This window comes from Pongo pygmaeus, chromosome 9 (genome assembly GCF_028885625.2).
Source record: "Pongo pygmaeus isolate AG05252 chromosome 9, NHGRI_mPonPyg2-v2.0_pri, whole genome shotgun sequence".
In the NCBI taxonomy this organism is placed as follows: Eukaryota; Metazoa; Chordata; class Mammalia; order Primates; family Hominidae; genus Pongo; species Pongo pygmaeus.
Window position 1 is genome coordinate 46539229 of NC_072382.2, and position 21554 is coordinate 46560782.

At 40.5% G+C, this 21554-nt stretch overlaps 1 protein-coding gene across 2 annotated transcripts in view; it reads right to left on the reverse strand.

Moving 5' to 3' along the window:
- Positions 1-21554, reverse strand: part of LOC129008432 (protein kinase C-binding protein NELL1) — a 931522-nt gene that overhangs the window by 639082 nt on the left and 270886 nt on the right. For both annotated transcript variants that reach the window (XM_054440696.2, XM_054440695.2), the window contains exons 8-11: positions 21292-21426; positions 20255-20357; positions 10831-10904; positions 1316-1415 (exon numbers count right to left, since the gene is read on the reverse strand). In XM_054440696.2, coding sequence (XP_054296671.1) covers positions 1316-1415; positions 10831-10904; positions 20255-20357; positions 21292-21426 — 412 coding nt within the window. The remainder of the gene's footprint in view (positions 1-1315; positions 1416-10830; positions 10905-20254; positions 20358-21291; positions 21427-21554) is intronic.

The window sequence follows — 21554 nt, forward strand, 5'->3', positions numbered from 1 at the left end:
TCTCCTAATTCATCTAATTCTGCTTAGGTGAGAAGCTGCAGAGAGGAAGTGATACTTGAGCTGGGTTTTAAGACATAAGAATCAATTTAAGAGGCCGTGAAGGGAAAGGGGGAGGGAATATGAAGAGAATTTGGTTAATGGGTACAAAAATACAGTTAGATAAAAGGAATTTATTGGATAGTACAGTAAGGTAATTATACTTAACAATAAACTATTGTCTTTTTCAAAATGGATAGAAGAATTGTAATGTTCCCAACACAAAGATCAATTTTGAGGTGATGGGTATCTCAATTACCCTGATTTGATTATTACACATTGTATACATGTATCAAAAGATCACATGTACACCCAAAATATGCACAACTATTATATAACAATTGAAAAATAAAAATAGGCTGGGCATGGTGGCTCATGCCTGTGCTCCCAACACCTTGCAAGGCCAAGACAGGAGAATTGCTTGAGGCCAGGAGTTCAAGGTCAGCCTGGGCAACATAGCAAGACCTAGTCTCTAAAAAAAAAAAAAAAAAAAAAAAATTAAAAATTAGTTGGGTGTGATGGTGTATGCCTGTAGTCCCAGCTACTTGGGAGGCTTAGGCAGGAGGATTGCTTGGGCCCAGGAGTTCAAGGTTACAGTGAGCTATGATCATACCACTGCACTCCAGCCTGAGCGACAGAGTGAGACTCTAACTCTAAACTAATAATAATAATAAATAAAGATTTAAATAAGGAATAAATTTAGGGATGAAGGAAATTCCACAAAGATGAAGCAAAACCATTTCTGCCAAATAATTAATTAGCAACCAAGTGTTATTTATCTGATGCATTTTTCCTTGCAGGGAGTAAAAATATTGCATAACAATCTAACCTATGAGTAAGGATTCACCATACATCATTCTCTACCAGAGTATGGGAACTGGCCCAACAGACGGAGCTGAAAAGAATGCTTCCCAATCTCACTCATGAGAAAAATGTAATAATGATGATAATGGTTATTATTGTAAGAACTATCATTAGCATTATTATAGGAACTATCATTTATTGAACATTTGTCACATGCTAGGCATGATGGTAGGTGCTTACACATTATTCCATTTAATCTTCACAGCAGTCTTACAAAGTAGATACTATTATTATCCTCATTTTACAATTGAGGAGACTATGACTGAGAGGTAAATAAGATATGCAACTTTTTAAGGAGCAGTGCGCAGAGTTTTGGACCCATGTTATTACCATCATACTATTCATTAAACTCTCATGCCCCCCAAGGCCAGCCCTAGCCTCACCCCAAGCATGGCCCACCACCAAGCCCACTTACCTCTACAGACACGGCAGCACTGATTCTCAGGAAGAATGTGATCCTTTTCTGAGCAGTTCAAAGGAGGACACATTTCTGTAATTTTTACTAAAACTCCACCCTGGAAGCCAAATATTAAGGAAAGAAAAAGATGTTCACATTTTTAGTCAATGGAACAAACTTATAACGTTCTTTGTTAATAGCCTGCAGTGATAACAACATACAATAATTAATACTTGCAGGGATTCCACTAAAAATGATAATGCCACAAATTAAATTAATGAGACCCCTGGAATATAAGGTAAATTTCCCTTTCTATATCCTAAAAGCCTCAAATTCAACAGTTTTGAAGTATCTTCTATGGAGCAGAAGGATTCTAATGGCAATGCACTGATAAAAGTTTAACAATCGACTCTTGGTCAGGTGGGTCCTAATTTATAACATTTCCTAATTTCTGACGTAAATACTCCAGTGATGGCTGATTTTGAGCTACTAACACGGTATCGCTGAAAGCAATGTTGGGAAGTTATGTATAATTGAGCTTATGTGAGCTCTGGCATGCCCCTGGATAACAGGCATTGTGAACCCAATGATAGACAGCATATCTTCCTTGCTCTTAATGAGTTCTCAGTTTGGATGGAGGGGGGAATAAAGCCTCATAAACTAGAAACCATAAAACATACAGCACAGTAAGTCTAAAAATGTGCTCTAATAAAAGTATTATAATGTGTCATAGAATAATAATTAATTCTGCTCAGGTGGGGAGAAATTATGAAGATGCCACGTTTGGGGGAACTTGATTAGTGGAATAAAGGAAGAAGGGACTTTCCTGGCAAAGAGCAGAAAAGAGCCAAGACATGTAGACAGGAATGAACTGAAAGAGGATCAGTTAGCTGAGCACTAGATTTTCCCTAGATATAAAATCACTTACAATAACGTGTGTAATATTCAGAAGGTGAATCTTTATGACCTTACTTCATCCAAGGTCTTTTTGGTTGACATTACTAGCATCTGTATTTAGTTTGATGCCAATTTGTAAAAATTATTCCATTAATTACTATTTTTTTAAAAATGCTGAGAGTTCCTTGTTTTATCTAAAACCTTTACTTTTTCTCTCCCATTTTTAAGGGGATGCTTAAGTCAACCAAGAAGCAAGCTCAAGAAGAGGCGTCTCATTTAAGGCCAAAAGGTAGTTCCCAACACAGGTGGAAGAATAGGATGAAGGTGTGTGGTCAAGAAGGGTGCAGGAGAGACTGAGTTTTCCATCCTCATGAGACTGTTATCCCAGTGGTTCCACATTTCTCTGGTTTGACAAGAACTCCCACTATATCAGGAATACCCATTCTTAAATTGAAACAGTAACATAATTGTATATGTCAAATATAAATTTCCAACTGCTCATCTTTTGGATTATTTGCACCATGGCTTCCTCTCCTTTCTCAGAATTTCCAGTCCAGACAGGCCAGCCTCTGGCATTGTTAGTCTTGTCTTTTCTTCTCCTTTTATCTTTATTCCCAATCTTTCCCAAGGTAACTCTTAATTTTCTCCTGACTATCTTAGAATTGTCCGTAAGACCTGAGAATTGATCCTGCTACTCACTCTGCCCCACTTTGCAACTGCACTTCATTTTTACTCCTCAATCCAGTCCATGATGGGTGGTATCTAACCTCAAAAATTAGCTCCAGTCCTAAGGCAAGTGTCCCTACCTGATGTGCCTTACTTTCTACAACAGGGAATCAAATCAGTTATTACCAATCAATGGAAGTTAGTAACCTTACTATCAGCAGCTAAATGTAGATGAAATCACAATGCTGAATTACTTACCATTATTGCCTCTAAGTCTATCTTTCAATATTAATATATTTATTCATGATCTGCTGCCTCCTAGCATAAATAAGAGTGGCTGACACTGTTGAATCCTTTTGTCAGTTCTATGTGCGCACCTCTAGGTTTATCAATGCTTTGCTGCAACTGGCTCACCTCTGTCACTCTCAGAGCACTGCCCTTGGGCACTGGAGCCATTTTGCCAATGCAGAGAGTCGGAAGTTACATGCAAGTTCTACAACTCCCATGCGTATGACCCAAAGCCAGTGAATGAATGGTATGGGATATTCTTTACCTTGAAGAGAGACAATCTCTAGGGTAGAATGTATGCTCCAGAGCCCATGGTGGGATCACGGTATGCCTGACCTTTCATCTAAAATTGTACCTCTGCTCAGTTTCTTCTCCTTCTCCATCTGGCATCCCCCACACCCTCGCTGGTTTCTCCTGGGGGCACTACCTTAATAAATCGCTTGTACTGAAATCCTTAGCTCAGGGTCTGCTTCTGGGAGAACCCAAACTAAGACAATTAAAATAAATTTCACTCTTGCTGTCAAAAATCAAACTGTTAAAAGATTATCTCTAGGTGGTGAGATTCGGGAGTGTTTCCCATTTTCTTCCTTACATTTTTCCCTCTATATTCCAAATTGTGTAAGTATATATTTTTGTAAAAACAAAATATTAGAAATGCTACAGAAGATTTTTTTAAAATAATCATTCACAAATCTTCTATTTTTATAAAAAGGGTTTGCTTTGCTGATTAAATCAGTCAACAATTCTAATCAACCTTTAACATATTTAATGAGTAAGATCATAATCCCAAATGTTTAAATGGAGACAAACCTTTTTGCATGAATTTGAAAATAATATGAACTGTGATTACCATTGCATAAGTGCCACCAAATCCATTTAGTCCAGCTACATAATTAGGCACAAACCTTTTATAGCTTTATTTTCAAAACTATCTCTAGTAAGAAGTACCTGATAATTAACATTTTAAGTCTTTCTGATTATGGTATGTTATTTTACGACCCCTGGAGTTCTGCGTTGGTGGAAAAATACAATTCCTTTTTTCTTTCTCATTTAGAGTGGCTGTCTCCATGTCATTGGTCAAATACAGACACTTTCAAGCTCTGTACTAATCATTGTGCACTAACCTGAATTTCTAACAACATATAAAACTTACAACTTCGAGTCAAAAATTGTTGCTAGGATAAAGAAATTCTGCAGTAAAGCAATAATTGGGCAAAATTAATAAGACTGCTAGGAGAGTTTATTCATGTTGATTTTTTTAAAAAATTATGTTAATTTCTGGAAACACTTGGTGAAAATATTTGAAACAAGAGCTTGTTTTTTGACTAATTGGTGTTGCTGAAGCTTTAAAATGATCCCAGGAGAGTGAAAATGGATGGATCTCCAGGCATCCTTTCGTCAACTGAATGACAGAATATCAAAAATTGTTTTAGCAATTATTTCCTCAATCCTCCCAAGGATAATACTTTCATAATACCATTTTAGATGCCTAAGAGAAAGTTTAATTTATTGCATACAACAGATTCCATAGAGCATTAGTGCTTACATCTTGAGAAAAGCTGCCTGGGAGAAATAAGAGGCCCTTTGATCCTATACCCATTACCCTCACTCTCTGCTGACAATATCCATTAAATATGTCCCAAAGCTCTTCCATGGCCTTTTATAAATGCTACCTTTATCAAGGGAATCAATGGGCCATAGCCTGACCAATCTGATATTCTCAGATAGACTGAAAAGTGATCAATCGATCCTTCTCAATCTACCCCTCTAAAATTCAGAAATGAGAATTATTTCCAAGTCAGTCTAACAATATCAGGAGTGGCAGTAGAGAGGCTAAGAGAGGAGGCTGTGGGGCCAAACCACACAGGTTCTGATCCCAGCTGGCTCACTCACTACCTGTGTGTGTGGCCTTGTTCTTCTGTGCCTTGATTTTCACATCTGGGTATTACCTTCTGCACAGAATTATTATGAGGTTTCCGTGAGATAAATATGGTTTTTCTTTTTTGAAATGGGGTCTTGTTCTGTCACTAGGCTGAAGTGCAGTGGCGCGATCTCAGCTCACTGCCACCTCCGCCTCCCGGGTTCAAGCAATTCCCCTGCCTCAGCTTCCCAAGTAGCTAGGATTACAGACATGCGCCACCATGCCCGGCTAATTTTTTGTATTTTAGTAGAGACGGGGTTTCACCATGTTGGCCAAGATGGTCTCAATCTCTCCTGACTTCATGATCCACCCGCCTCAGCCTCCCAAAGTGCTGACCCCCACGCCCGGCCGAGATAAATATGTTTTCGATGCTTTAAATTGTGCCTGGAAAACAATAAGTGCTCAAAAAATAAAAAAAATTATTGTCAATAACTCTTTCTGGTATACAAAATAACTAGTAAATAACTATAGAAAGACAATAAATGGGAAAATAACTTTTTTGCACAGAATAAAATTATTCACATGCTCTCACACATGCACACACACACTACTTGTGCAAGAGAATAATCTGTCTGCCCCAACTTCTTTCTAAATTATACATAAAAAAAAACAGTAAAAGATGAACCCAAGTGTGTAGAGCAACTGCAATGTGCCAGTAACAGTAGTAAGTGGTATTTAAATAAGCTGGCATTCAAATCCATGCCCATATCTTCTAAAGGTCTCAAATGGTGTCTGCCTGGCTCTTCTTTGATAATAGACATCGAAACACAATAGTGACCCTTGCTAGAGTCACCCACAGCTTCCATTCAAAATGGAAAAGGATTTGCTAATTTTAAGTGTTATGGCTGATTCTGGGACCATCACCACAGTGAGCAAAATTGCCTTTAATCATCCCAGCTTTCCCTGAAGTCGAAGACAAAAGCAAGGATTTTAGAATCCAACTGTTTTCCCTTCCTAGAAGTAAAACAATGTTCAGAAAGCATGGTATCGGTCTTAAATTCAAGGAGGACATGTATGGTCATATGGAATAACAAAAATAGCTCACATTTATTGAGGATGGTCTTTGTGGTAAGCACTCTACTAAGTTCTCCATGTGTTTTATCCCATTTAATCCACACAACATCCTTGTGTGATAATATGCCAGCTATAGGTTATTGACCACCCCACCTGCTCCCCTACTCCCAGCCCTGGGAGCTTCCTTGTCAATTAAGAGATCATTAAAGCCCTTGTTATCACACCATCCTTGCCCCTGCCACAGAGTGGAGAGCCCCTACACCCAGTACCCACTGATGCAGACAGACCATCACACCTGCATGCCCACCAGACCACCTGGACTCATGGAATCTCTGGCATTCCCCACAGCAGCCAAGAGGGCAAGAATGGGAATCAAAATAGGGAGGTTCAAGGAAGCTAACCTTTAGGGTACAGTCTGGCCAATGAGAGACAGAATATAGGGAATATCTTTCCTTCCCAGGCCTCCATAAAGAACAAAATTCAAGCTCTTCTTTTATTAGTATCTCCTTGAGTGCTTCTGCAAGTCTCTAAACGCTTCATTATTTTCAATCTTTAAAATATATTCCTGTCTTTTTTCCCAGAGGTGTGATGAAAAGAAAATGAAACAATGTAAGTAAGAGCACTTGCGAGGATGGTCTTTTCTGAGACACAGTGATTTCTGTCACCTTCTCAGGAGATGCCCCACAAAGCTAGCTGTGCTTTGTTGTGGGGTTTTGACTTTTCTGTGATGCACTATCTTGTACTTGCTCTCCTGCCTTTCCTGCCATACTTCCTTCTGTCTGTGCCTCACTCTTGCATTCCTAGGACTATACCTTTCCCCTTCCTCTATCCACTCCCATGACCACCAAAGAATAAATAAAGCATTAACACAAATACCTAGGCCTCGCATTCTATTTTCTAGAAATCAGGATCAGATAGGTAAGAAGTGTTGCTATTCTGACTAGTGTGTCCCAGGTAATGTTAGGCAGAACAGGAATAGGTTTGATAATTCAGCACAAGGCACTAGGCAAAATGTTCCACATTCCTCCAGAGCTGGTGATTATGCCTGTAATTGTCTTCCATTATGTTGCAGTGGGAATGGTGAGGAGATATGCAGGAGGAAGTAATAATCTAAAGTTATGTTCTCCAACCCAGCTCTTACTGGAACCCAGTGGGGGAAAAGAACACAAGGAACTCTGAACTTTACTAACAACTAGGTAAAATTTCAAGATTTAAACCCAGATCCACCTGACTGCAGATTTTGACCTTTCAACCACAGTGCTATATTGTAAAAGTAATTAGACTCACCCTCTTATCCCCCAGAGGAAAGAAGTAAAGCCACTGGACAGAACTTACAGGGGGGTAGATTTTCACCCAATTAAAGGAATTCTCTGATTCCTAATGTTTTCCAGCAATGGAAATCCACTAACCTATTAGTTTAGTAACTTCCCATTATGATATGTTGGAGGTGGGTTTTGTTTTGTTTTGTTTTACTTTTTTTTGAGATGGCATCTCACTCTGTCACCCAGGCTGTAGTGCAGTGGCGCAATCTCAGCTCACTGCAACCTCCGCCTCCCGGGTTCAAGCAATTCTCCTGTCTCTGCCTCCTGAGTAGCTGGGATTACAGGCATGCACCACCATGCCCAGCTAATTTTTGTATTTTTGGGAGAGACAGAGTTTCACCATGTTGCCCAGACTGGTCTTGAACTCCTGACCTCAGGTCATCTGCCCACCTCAGCCTCTCAAAGTGCTGGGATTACAGGCATAAGCCACCATGCCTGGCTGGAGGTGGGTATTTTTAAGTAGAAAATTATATCACAAAGTCTTATTATGACAGCTGGTCTCCAAAGATGCCGGTCTACCTAATGAATCATGCCTCCTGGTATTCATGCCCTTGTATTGTCTGCCTCTACAATAAATCTGGCCTGGGCCTGTATAGCCTTTAGAATGTAGAAGAAATGATGTTTCAGTTTCAGAGACCAGGTTATAAGAAATAATGGCGCTTTCACCTTGGTCTTTGGAAAGCTTATTCTGGGAGAAGCTGGCCAGCATGTGAGAAATTCCTGGGACTACCATGGTATAAAGAAGCCCAAGGGGCCTGGTGCAGTGGCTCACACCTGTAATCCCACCATTTTGGGAGACCGAGGCAGGTGGATCACGAGATTAGGAGTTCAAGACCAGCCTGGCCAACAACCCGTCTCTACTAAAAATACAAAAATTAGCTGGGTGTGGTGGCGCAGCTGTAATTCCAGCTACTCAAGAGGCTAAGGCAGAAGAATTGCTTGAACCTGGGAGGCAGAGGTTGCAGTGAGCCGAGATTGTGCTACTGCACTCCAGCCTGGGAGACAGAGCGAGACCCAGTCTCAAAAAAAAAAAAGAAGCCCAAGGTAGCTATGTCTAGGGGTTGCAGAAAACAAGGCACACTTACACACATACAGAGAGAGAGAGAGAGAGAGAGAGAGAGAGAGAGAGAGAGAGAGGGAGGGACGGAGGGAGGGAGGGACGGAGGGAGGGAGGAAGGGAGGGAGAGAGAGAGCGATCACATCGACAGAGACACAGAGAGAAGTCTCTTTCTATTCATCTTTGTTGAGGTGCTAGACAGAAAAGTAAAGAAGCCATCTTTGATAGCCAGCCATGTCGAACCTTCATAGGCTTCTACCTCCAGCAGCCGCCAGATTGCAATTGCATGTGAGAACCCAAGTGAGAATCATTAAGCTGAGCCCATTCAACCCATGCAACCATGAGAAATAATCATAAAATACAGAAATAATCCTAAAATACTAAGTTTTAGAGAGTTTGTGTAGATAGCCAAATACAATCAAACTCAACTTGCCTAAACCTGGCCCCATTTGCTCGTCACTCCCTCCTCACCCACAAAACATGTTCCTCCTCCTGAATGTTCCTCTTCCTGCACCAGTATCTCGTCATCACCTAACGAAGAGAGGATTTATCACATTTTGGCTTCTTCTGATCCAGTCTCCCTTCCCATGAGTACCACAGTGTTCTCTTGGGGAATGTTTTCTCCATTGCATGCTGTCTTAATGGGGTGATAATTCCAGGTAACTGGCTCCTTACACAGAGGATAAAGGGGTCGAATTCTTCCCCATCCTGAACAATCAGAGCTTGGACATATGATCCAAACTTTGCTAATCATATGTCCCTTCTCCGGACTTTAAATCTTGTATAAGTGACTCCAGGACAGTAGAAATGATTGAAAGTCACTCATCACAGCAGCAATGTGCTTGCCAGGATCCCCACTACTAGGCCATTGCTATGGTTTCTGCTTCCTAACTTCTGGGACTCTTTGGTCTCTATCTAGTATCAAGCCTGGTCTGGCCTTCTGAGGATTCTGTGAGTCCCCCAATATCATTTCAATAACATTGTCATTTTTACCTACGTTAGCCAGGGGAGGTTTTGGCTACTTGGGAAAACAGAAACTGGTATTCCCTGCAACTCTACCAGGAACCTGGACATCATCTGGGTTTCTCCTCTCCATCATATTAGCCTTCCCCAAACCCAATCACTCGTGTCCTTTTTATTCCATTTTTTAAACAGCTCTCGAATCTCTTTTCCTGTACATCTTCACTATCACTGCCTTCAATCATAACCTTAGGTCATTTCTTACAATTATTCAAATTAATCTGGTGCTCCTCCAATCACTCCTCCCATTGCAATCACAGTGACCTTTGGAAGTGCACAGCTGCTCGTGACACACACACACACAGAGAGAGAGAGAGGAGAGCTTCAATGAACTCTCATCTCCATTAAGATCAAGTCCAAACTAGGTCCATTGTCACCTGTTCTGTCTAACTGTCCAGGTTCATCTCTCATCACTCTCCCACATGAGCTCTAGAACTTCACCCAAGTCAAATTATTTGCAGGCCCCTAAGTAAAACCTGCTCCCTTTATTGCTTTAGGCATTTATAAGTGCAATTCCTTCTGTTTGGAACGTGCCTTCTCCCTCATCTACCTAGGAAGCAATTATTGGTTAAGTAATCACTCACCCAAATACCTGCATGGCTGGCTCCCACACCTTACCCAGGGCTTTGTTCCAAAATTACATCTCAGAGAGATCTTCTCAGTCCACCCATCCCCAACTCAGACCTCTTTATTCCTTCAGCCTACTTCATACTTTTATAGAATTTGCCATTATATTATATGTTTGTTTAATTCTTACTGTCTATCTCCCTCACTAGACTGCAAGTTCTATAAAGACAGTGACTTTGTTTTGTTCACAGTTGTATATCCAGAACCTACTATAATGCTGTCATACAGCATTTGCTTAATGCATATTTGTCAAATGATTATTGAATGAGATCTATGATTTTATACATCTTATTTCAAGTAATGCATGGGAGGGGCAGGCAGGAGGAAGAGGCATTTTTAACAGTATATCAGCCCTCCGGGAGTAGAGTTAGTATTATCACTACTAGCATTACAGACTGATTCCCCTAATACCAACTCAAAACCCTTTCGCAGGGCCACCCACCAGCCTCCCTAACTAATAATAGCTGTTAGTTCTTTCTCCTCTCACATCCTTGCCTTAATAGCTTCTTCCAAGGCTACCTGATCCACAGCTGACCACAAGCTAACCACATAAATGACCTGGCTGGATCCTCGCCATCCTGTACTTCAGCCCACCGCAGAGAGTTCCACCCCTCAGGGCCCTATCCAGGCCAATATGCTCCACTCAAGAACCTCATCTAAAGCCCACACATCTATCTATTCATTTTCCAGAAGTGATAGGGACCATAAAATTAACACTTACTCGGCATTCCCGACAGCTCTTGGTTAAAATCCGCTGGCCTTCTGCAAGAACTTTTCCTCCATAGATACATTTTGCTGTAATAAAACATAAAAATGGGTCAGACAGTCCTGCTGTGCCACAAAATGACCTCAGAGGTACTTTCTAACTCCAACAGATTCCACAGAAACCTAGATTCTCTGCTTCTGAGCAATACAAATCTCTTTGTCTCAAGTGAAAGGAATTGTGTGGAGGATAACCCTTAAATCTCCCAGGCAGGCCTCATCATGATTGTGTTTGCCCAGCCTTTACAGCCAGGATATACAATTATTTCAATGTTACAGTTGCCAAAGGAACTAGAGAATGAATTGATGTAGTAAGAAGCTAAAAGAAAGAACTGGTGGCAATCGCTGTGGAGTACAATTAGCAGTAGCTTTGAATCAGACACTTCAGCTAAAACAAACAACTGGGTGAAAGGGGACTCACATATATTCCATTCCTCAGAACCTCAGCCACAATGGAGAAGGACACCATTTCTTCTTCCTTGTGATCATGGGAGTGGGCGTGAGAAATACACATGTGAGACAAGTGAGAAATACAAGGAAAGCCTGTAAAGTGCTAGATCAATGCACTAGAGAGAATGCCTTTGGAAAGGTGAGTTTAAAAGGCTGCCAGGAAGGGCAGGGGAGTGAACTTGCAGAAAATTTCAAAGAGAAACATAAATGGAGCTCCTACCACTCAATTTAGATTGCACTGAAACTCATTTCTGGACTTAACTGGCTGACTCACTTTTAAGCAAGTACAGCATATGTCAATTTGATATGATCCTAATATAACACCACCAAATTCTCCATACACTTCAACAGGAAAAAAGAAGCAAGTATCTGGTCACTCCCTCTCCTGCCCTGATGAGGACCCTTCTAGCCCCAGCTCTAGGAGGAACAGAAGCAATGATATGCACTCTAAGAGATCTCCCACTAATTCAGTGTTGGTCTTCTAGAACCACCTCACCTTTCAGAGCCTCTATATCTGTATCTGTTGAAAATGGGCTGATTAAATCTGGTGGTTCCCTAGTTATAAAATCCTCTGATTCTCATGGGATGCTCAGTTACTCTTCATTCCAATAATATTTTAGTGTTACCAAAGGGCAGGCAACATGCCAACTGGTAATATAATGTTGCAAGAACCAAAGCTCTTTTCTCATGGAGCTTACAATTAGGGAAATAGTAATTACATAATAACATCAGTGAATGTATAATTACTAAGTGAGGCAAATGCTATGTTTGCAGATAAAGAACCCAGACCCCTTTCGATGTTGAGGGGCAAGATCTGAAAGGCAAAGGGGATGACCAGGTGAGAAATGGGGCTTTCATTCCTCCCTTCCAATAAAATAAAATAAAAAAATAGTAGTCATCTAGTCCATTTTAGCCACAGGAAGAAGAAAGTCCAGGAACATGCTTTACTTAACATCATACCCTGTAGTGGATGCTGTGGTATATGGAGATCTACTTCCATGAGCAAAGGATGCATTCTTACAACTGCTGTGACAGTTGGCAACTAACAGCTCTCCCCTGAATGGAGATCTAAAACTTATGTAGGGCTGTAGAGAGCCACCTTGCCCAAGGTGAAGTTCCCTTGGTGGGCGAACATGGTACACAGTCCTGGCCCCCTTTCTCCAACTGAGGACAATTCTGAAGGGCCATTCCAGCTCCAAAGCTCCCTGTAGGAATGAGTTTGGCATTTGTCGTAACCACTGCAGCTCAACTTCTCCTTCTGCCCAATTCTTCGTCCTTCACCACTTCACTCCTGTCCCAGAATTGATCCTGAGAGCACTTCCTAATAAAAGTACGTGTAAATCTCTATTTCAGAGTCTGTTTCCCCTCAGAACCTGACCTGCAGCAACCTCACTCCCCACCCAAATATGTTCCACTCCTGTATTCTCCTCTCAGTGAATGGCAATGGCACGGGTATCCACCCCAGCTCCCACACCCCAGTGCCTGGCATCCTTCTAACCTCTCCCTCTGACACAACTCCATGTCCAATCAGTGTCCAAATCCTATCAGTGTCCCCTTCTTAAGTTTCTCAAGTCAACCTCCTCCTCTCCATTCCTCACCCTCTGCCCCCAGACACTGTCTTTGTTCAGGCTGTCGTCATCCCTCTTCTTCAGTACCACCACAACTTCCTAGCTCTCCCATGTTCTAGTCTCAATCTTCACCAGTCCTTCCCCATATAACAGTCAGACACATATTTTTTAAGTGCAAACATGAGGCCCTGCTTAAAATCAGGGTCCCTAAAGCTCTCAGAATAAAGTCCAAAATCCTTAGTTCAGCAAACAAGGCCATTCATGAGGTTTCTTATCTCCTAAGGTCCATAGCCCACCATTTCCTGTGATTTCATTCACCCTCCAAAACATTCACACCTCCACATATGTTCTAGCCACGCTTTCTCTCTCACTTCCGGGTCTTACACATACCGTTCTCTTTCTCAGAAACACCTGCAGAGCACCCCATCCACCTTCCACTGGCAACCTCCCACCCTATACACCCATGAGCTTTCGCTTAGGGCTGACTTCCCTCAGAACTTGTTCTTAGCCTTTAACACTGGTTAATCATCCTCACTTTTTTATTCTATTGTACTTTGGACCTAATCCCAACAGAATATATACCACATGACATCCTAATTTCCCATTTAATTGTACACCCCACCATGTCCCTGCTGCTAATTGCAACCCCCATGAGGGTAGGGACAATGTCTATAATTTTATCTCCAGCCCCAAGCCCCATGCCTTAGGATTTATTGTGAGTAAAAATAAATCATTTTCCAATTAATGAGCCTCTAGTAGGTGTCAAAAAACAGTCAAATTTCTTGATCCACAGATAAGAGTTATTTCTGGCATTCAATACAACTTCAAACATTAAAAGTAGAGACCAAAAAAAACGGAGAATTAATATAATTGTCTAGATAGGTCCTTTCCTCCCTTCAGTAAACAAAAATCTATCCCTGATCATCTTTTATGCCTCAATTTTGTAGATAAATCAGTTGATCATGACTCGTTGGTCCTAATGAGAGCTGGATTTCCCAGTATACTCGCATGGGGAGACCACACCTCGAAGGTCTGGAATTCCTGTCTAATAAATTCCCACACTCCCAAACGTGGCTGCTGCCAACTTGGCAAGGCAGCTTGTTTCAAAGTGACAGTTCTGCTAAGTGCACTGTTGTCAAATCTGCCATCTGCTTCTTGGTCCAAGCTGTGAAGCAAAGAAATAGACATTTTTTTCTTCCTTTGCCCCTTGCCACTCCCACAATGGTATTAACACATTTGATCCCCTGCCTTAAGGCACTTGTCCGAATCCTCTCTTCCCCTTTGACAGGCTCATCCCAGAATTCTTAATCTGGAGATTAAAATGCCTCATTGTTTACATTCACACCACACATGGAGACACATCCACACCTCGAATCCACCAGTCTCTTATAAAAATTAAATGTCCACTGAACTTTATGTGCTCACATAGCAGGGTGCTTTGGTGCTGGTGAATGAGATCAACATATTACTGCATGCCTCAACCATCTGCAATTTGGCACTAGTGCAGAATGTATGTATCTATGAAATTATCTTAGGATGACTTTCAGGATCACCACTGGAGGTCACAAGAATTTCTCCTGTTTTCTCATACTCATCCTCACTTCTCTGACAACAGCCCTCTTTCCCTGCCACTGCATTCCTATGCCTAACATCAGCTCTTATTATCCAACCTCTTGATCTATAGCCAAAAGGCTTATTTTTTATGTCTGAGGAAATTCAAGCATAAGGTGAGTCAGGCTCTGGTGCATTTGGCTGGGGCATTTGGGACTCCATTCCAACAGCTTTCAGTGTGATTAGAAATGTAAATGGATACCTAAAGCTCTTCATATCACACTGGTGACATGCAAACTAGAATATTTCACAGTGCCCAAACAGAAAATTGAAATGTAGCACCAACACACACTTCTCCATTATGTCAGAAACAAATGTACTGAGGATATAAAGAGTTATGCAGTTGTATCTTTTTGCACCGACAGACACCTGGCCCTTCAATTTTGACTTTGATTTTTCTGGTGCAATGATTGAACAATTTTGCCATTCGGGTGCACACTGAATAAACAATTGACAGGTACAGCTTGACGTCCCTGTCAGATATGGATGTAAGGTTTCCTTATCTTTATTTAGGTATTTGTACCCTGCACACACTCCAGCCATCCCTTGGTACTCAGCGGCCTAGAATGTCAAAATCAGCACACTGTTTTACACTTTAAAGGAGAGTGGCAGATCAGAGACACTGAACACCCAAGGATCCTTCCTCCCTCAGTGAGCTAATTCACAGCCTTGGCTTCAGATACCACCTCTATGAGAAAGACATCCGCATCAAACTAGTTGTCCCTCAGGCATCTCTAACTCAAACATGTCAAACAGAATGTATTGCTCCCCAAACTGCTTCCTCCACCTGTCTTATTTCTGTTAATCACACCATGAGTCTCTCACAGGCTCTTGTTCAAAACCTGGCAATTTCTCCCTTACAGACGCTCTGTCCCTGATCCATTTGTCTCATGCAAAACAATACCTGTGGAGTATCTCTAATGTTCCAGCTCCTTTGGCTGTCACCCGCATCCTTCCCTTCCTTTGCATCTTCCCAGGCTGTGCCTGCCTGCCAGCCTCAACACCTCCACCTGGAATATGCCCAAGTTCCATATCCCCCACCACCTCCAGCTCTCTTGATGCAGTAGCCTTCCTAAAAGCACATCTTTGATTATGCCACAACTCTGCATTAAAACCTTGATTGGAGTACCAAAAGCAACATTGGTTTATTTCCATGATTTTCTGTGTGCAATTCCCTCTGGCAGTTATGTTCTTACCTACTTTGTACACCTGGAAAACTCCTCTTCATTTGTCAATACCCTGCTCAGCTGTTACCTATGATGTTTTCCTAACACACACATACATATGTACATCTCAGATGGAGTTAATCACTCCCTTCTTTGTGTGACTTTTGTGTCTTCCATAGTGTTCATGTGAAATAATACTCTTTATTGTAACGGATACCTCTCTGGAGAACAATGGGTAAAGCCTACAGGTCAAGAGCATCCCACTGGGTTCTGAAGCCAGACTGCCAGGGCTTTATTTTGGCTCCCCCAAAACTGACAGACCTTGGACAAATTACTTCTCCTGTGTTTCACCTCCTCATGTGTAAAATGGGGATAACAGTGGACCCACTTAGTGGACCCACTAAGTGGACCACTTAGAGTTGTTGGAAGAATTAAATGAATTAATATATATAAAATGGTTAAACACAGTGCCTGTCAGAGTAAATGATCCATACGTGTCCATTGTTGCCTCCAGAACTGACAAAGTGTTTGGCAGAAGGACCTCAGTAAGGATTACTGAATGGCTTCATTGGGATACAGTCTTCATCATCCATCCGCAACTCACGTTTGCAGCTCTATTTCAACCTCTCACCTACATAAATCCTGTGTTATCATCAAACACACTATTCCCCTTTCCCTCTTCCACTCTTATTCCTTCACACATACTGTTTTGCATAGAAGAAATATTTTTTTCTCCATCTTCCTCCCTCCTTCCTATCTCTGGTAGATCTCAAATCTGTCTACCAAAATAATACAGATTTCAGGATGTTGATGCCTGGAGATTGTGATTATGTAGGTCTAGGTGGATCCCTGGAAACCTCCAAGTTTAAGAAGTTCACCAAAGGATTTTAATGTGCAAATAGGTATACAAAATATTCCTTGAATAGCGCAGACACCCAACAAGTGTTTGAGGAATGAAACTCCCTCACTTTTTTCGGTACCGCCATGGATGCTTAGACAAACTTCTTTCCTATTTCCAAACAGATGCCCTCATTTGTAAGTGCTGCAGTTCCCAAGGCCAAGAGAAGTCTGTGAACACTCAGTGAGTGAGCAGACAACACAATCTGCTTTTATATATTGGCTCATTTTGCCTTTGTCATATCTCTACCTTTACCTGGTGTCCCTAGAATACTACCCCACATAAAGTCAGAGAGAAGCTTGGGCATTTTTCTTTAAATTCACATATAAGAAATTTACTTCAGGCAGCTCCACAAAAAAATGAAAAAAATCAAAATAAGGAACCACACCAAGGAAAAACATGGTATTCAGGAAACAGTAGTTTCAATTATATCCCTCACAACATTAAATGTGAATGGATTAAATGATCCAACCCAAACAATACAATTCAGACTGTCAGACTGGATTGAAAAACAAGATTCGACTATGAGTTATTCATACAAGATACACTTTATTTTTTCTTTGTCTTTTGTTATATTTTATTATTATTTTTTAACTGACAAAAGGTATGCGTATTTATGGTCTATGGCATGATGTTTTGAAATACGTAGTCACTGTGGTATGGCTAAGAACTAACTAACATATGCATTACCTCACATACTTATATTTAAAAGGGACAACCAAAGTAAATATTCTCTATCATGTTTCTGATATGAAGACATTGAAAACGTCTAGAAATTCCACTGATTAGTGTTAGAACTCTGCTCTAGCAATCCTCATTCTCTTCTTCTCCACCCCACTGCTTAACCCACAAAAGTCAACTTCTAGAAGGTTCAAAATATTTAACTTGGCTCCATGTCCTCCGGGAAGCACCCCAGGCCTTCCCCCGGTATTCTCTCCCTCCCTCCCAGGCCATTCTTCTGTACTCCAACACATGCCTAATGTTAGTGCACTTACAGTTCCTGACACTGTAAACCATGTCTCTACCTTGAAAGTGAACTCCTCTAAAGCAGGGAAGGATCCCTCATCATTATTCCAGGCACCAGTACTCAGTAATCATCTAATATATATTTCTATTAAAAACTAGTGAGAAATGAAAGCCCTCCAGCCCAGAGGTTCTCAACCTTTTAATTACCAGAGGTGCCTTGTATCATTTCTTTTTAAGTTTGTCTAGAATAGTGTTTTAATAATTTATTTGTATTCCCACTTTATTAAACTCTGAACACATCAAACTACCAATCAGAGCTGTGAGAAAATTAGTGCTACCTAACTAAATTGCTATGAATTCCATGCAAAGGGGGAAAAAAAACAAAAAAAAAAACAAAACACTGATGTTTTAGTTAGCGTGTGTATCAACATTTTAATAAAATTGAGTTATTTTCTGAAATAATTTTAAAAACCTAAAACTGTCAAACAAATTAGCATAAAGAAAAATGACTGTCTTTCACACATCTAGTGAGAGGGCAATTTAACTGTATGTATCCAGGGCCTTGAAAATGTTCATCTTTGGCCCAGTAATTCTAGCCTGAAGAATTCTATCTTCAGGAAATATAAAATACAAAAATATATAAAAATGTGTTTTCTATACAAAACATGTTATTTAAGAGTACTTTATAATAGTGAAAAGTGGGAAACAATCTAGATATCAGTGACTTGGGACTGGTTTAAAAAAAGTTATGCAACAGCCAAACAATGGGAAACAATGAAGCTCATGAAAATGACATTTACGCAGAAGTTTTTAAAACATAATAATATATTTAAGTGATAATGTTAAGTTAACAGACCAGAATATAAAATTGCCCACACAGTACAACCTCAACTGCACACAAAATATTATTTGCTCTTTTTAAAAAAAGACACATCCACTAAAATTTCAAGAGTGTTTCTGCGTAGAGGTATTATGGGTGAATTCTCCATCTTGATCTTAATCATTCTCTGTGTTTTCAAAATGTTAAGCCAAAAGCACAGTACTTTTATAATTTTAAAAAAATGTCAAAAAGTTAAGACACAAATCTGCTGAAGGACTCATTACTTCCATGTCCAAACAACAACTTTCAAGAGATGGATTCAGAGATCTGTGCAGGAATTCTAAACGATAGACTAAAACATCTCACATTTTTTAATACATCCCTACATCCCTAATAGCCTTTTTTTTCTTCTTTTTTTGAGACAGACTCACTCTGTTGCCCAGGCTGGAGTGCAGTGGCATGATCTCAGCTCACTGCAACCTCTGCCTCCCGGGTTCAAGCAATTCTCCTGCCTCAGCCTCCAGAATAGCTGGAATTACAGGTGCCCACCACCACACCCAGCTAATTTTTGTATTTTTAGTAGAGACAGGATTTCGCCATGTTGGCCAGGCTGGTCTCAAACTCCTGACCTCAGGTGATCCGACTGCCTCGGCCTCCCAAAGTGCTGGGATTAGAAGTGTGAGCCACCGTGCTTGGCCCCTAACAGTTTTTCAACCTATTCTGCTGAAGAATATCAAGAATGAAAACAAATAATCTGTACCTACTAACAACTCTCTCCATCATGCGATCAAACTATAATTCAATATCCAGACACTTGAGCTGCCTATATTGCCAGACATGACTTCCAAAAGCTCTTAGAACAGAAATAAGAAAGTTCTTCTCTTTAGAGCAACTCCAAGTACATCCCCCAGAGCAACGGGTGCAGTGTGCCAACCATTTAAAAAAGGAAGATTACAAAGTTCCTTTTTGAAAAGTTCAACAATTATTTGGCTCCTGCAACCCACTTTCACTGCTATTCCCACTTTCGGTGTCATAATAGGTGACATGCTGTTCCCGACAGAATGATAGACCACTGTGCTTTGAAGGCTACTGACATTGGTGTGTTTCTTTTGGTAAATAAATGACCCTGAAAATTATCGATAGCATACATTTCTGACCAGAACTCTCCTTTTCTGTAGGGGACCATATGGATTGATAAAAAGGCTACGGGCTTTTTGGTCAACAGAACTAGTTTTCTGTCTCACCTCTGCCACTCACCAGCCTCATGATCTTGGTAAGCTAACATCCCTAAGCCTCAGCTTCCTGTAAAATAGGGATAATAATAATACCCCCCTAAAGAGTTGCTGTGAGAATTCACTAAGCTAGTAGATTTAAACATCCAGCACAGTATATGGCACATACCACGTGTTCTAAATGACAGCTTCAGTATTTTAACTGAATTTCATGCTGAAGTTCCTAACAAAGGCCCCTTAATAAGAGGAGAATCTAGCCAAAACCTCAGAAAGCCATAACATAGAATTTGGCCTTTAACTTGATCATTTAGAACGAGGGGACTAAAGCCTATGGAGTTTTGGAGTTGTGAATTCACAGATCAGCCTCACCCACTTGTTGGACAAGCGACTTAATCCCTGTCAACACACGTTCCTTCCACATAGAATCAAAGAATAGTAATTACAGTTGATGTGAGGAGTAAAAAAAAAAAAAAAAAAAAAAAAGCCCATGTTAAGTGTCTGCCACATTGCAAGTGATTAAAATATTGTGGCTCTTCTTACCATATATTTAATGTTACATCAACTTGCCAATGTTTCATTTCATCAGTGTCAATCGGTTGAGTCCAGAAAAACAGGGAAAATAAATAAATCTCAAAACACAGACAGCCAGTCTGACCCTCAGTCAGTACTTACGTCGGCAGACCTTACAGCACTGGCCAGCAACGTGCACTGGGAGGGAGTCTGGGGAGCAGCTGAGAGGGGGACAGGACATCCTTCGGCATTCCACAGCACCACTCTGAGGAAGGAAGGACATGGAACATAATCTCAGAAGTATCCTTTGATAGCTCGTGTTTTGGAGATCATTCAAATCTCATCCCAGAAGCCTCATCAGGAAAACAGAAGCAGTATTAGAATTCCCAGTCCACTCTAGGACCACAAATAAAGTGTTTTCTCCAGCCCAAATGACCCGTACCACCTCAATTACTTTTCTGAAATACATCACTGGTTTCATCCTACCTGCCCATGTGTGCTAACTAGATTATGCAGAAAACAAAAAGTCTGTTTTTATAAGAACATAAATAACACATTTGCAGACCCTGTCAATCATTTCTGAGGCTCTAACAATCTGTTTTGTATTTTCCTAGACAAACAATGGCATTCTTCGGATATTTATCAAGTAATTTCAACTGGACAGGGATTACATACTAATTTTTGGAGGGGGATGTTGTAATTCACTGAAACAGATGAAGGGATATACAAATAATGGATATCCTGACAGTGACAGTGAGTCAGGGAGGAAATGCCTTGCAATTATTTGAAACAGGTGATGGATACACTTTGTAAAAGACAATAAAAACATGTAGAGAATAATTAAACTCCCCTTTTAAAGTTATTCTGGTTGTGAATAAGGATAACCATTAGGCTGTTTGAAAATCAAAGGAGTCCCTTCTTTCCACTATATCCCAACCTTCAAACTCTAAACATTGTATATTAAATCAAATTAGAGTGTGTTGGCAAGGGAAAGCAGATTTCAATTTCCAAGTATTTGTGTAAGACATGACACTTTTCCAGCATTGCTTCACAATTGCTCGTATGGCTAGTGGGTGCTAGGTAAAAACCTAAAAATTCTTAGAGTTAACATTATTTATTAAAGAACAAGGTTACACTCTAATTATCAAACTTGTCCCCTTAAAACTGTTTTTACTGTATTTATTTACAAAGAGGCTTACTTTGCAAGTGCAGTTCCTGCAATGGTCACCATCTACCCAAGAGTCTTGATCTCGATAGAGCAGTCCACTCACTTGACAAGTCTTCTCACAATGACAGTTTTCCAATTGACTAAGTCTTGTCTCTGCATAATTTAGCTGCAAACAAGAGTTACTGAATGTAATTTCTGTAATTCAATTGCATCATCCTAACAAAGCTAATAGCAACAAGAAAAAAAATCCTTCTGAGAAGAGAAAAAAATGCTCAGAGCAGTTCACTGATTCTT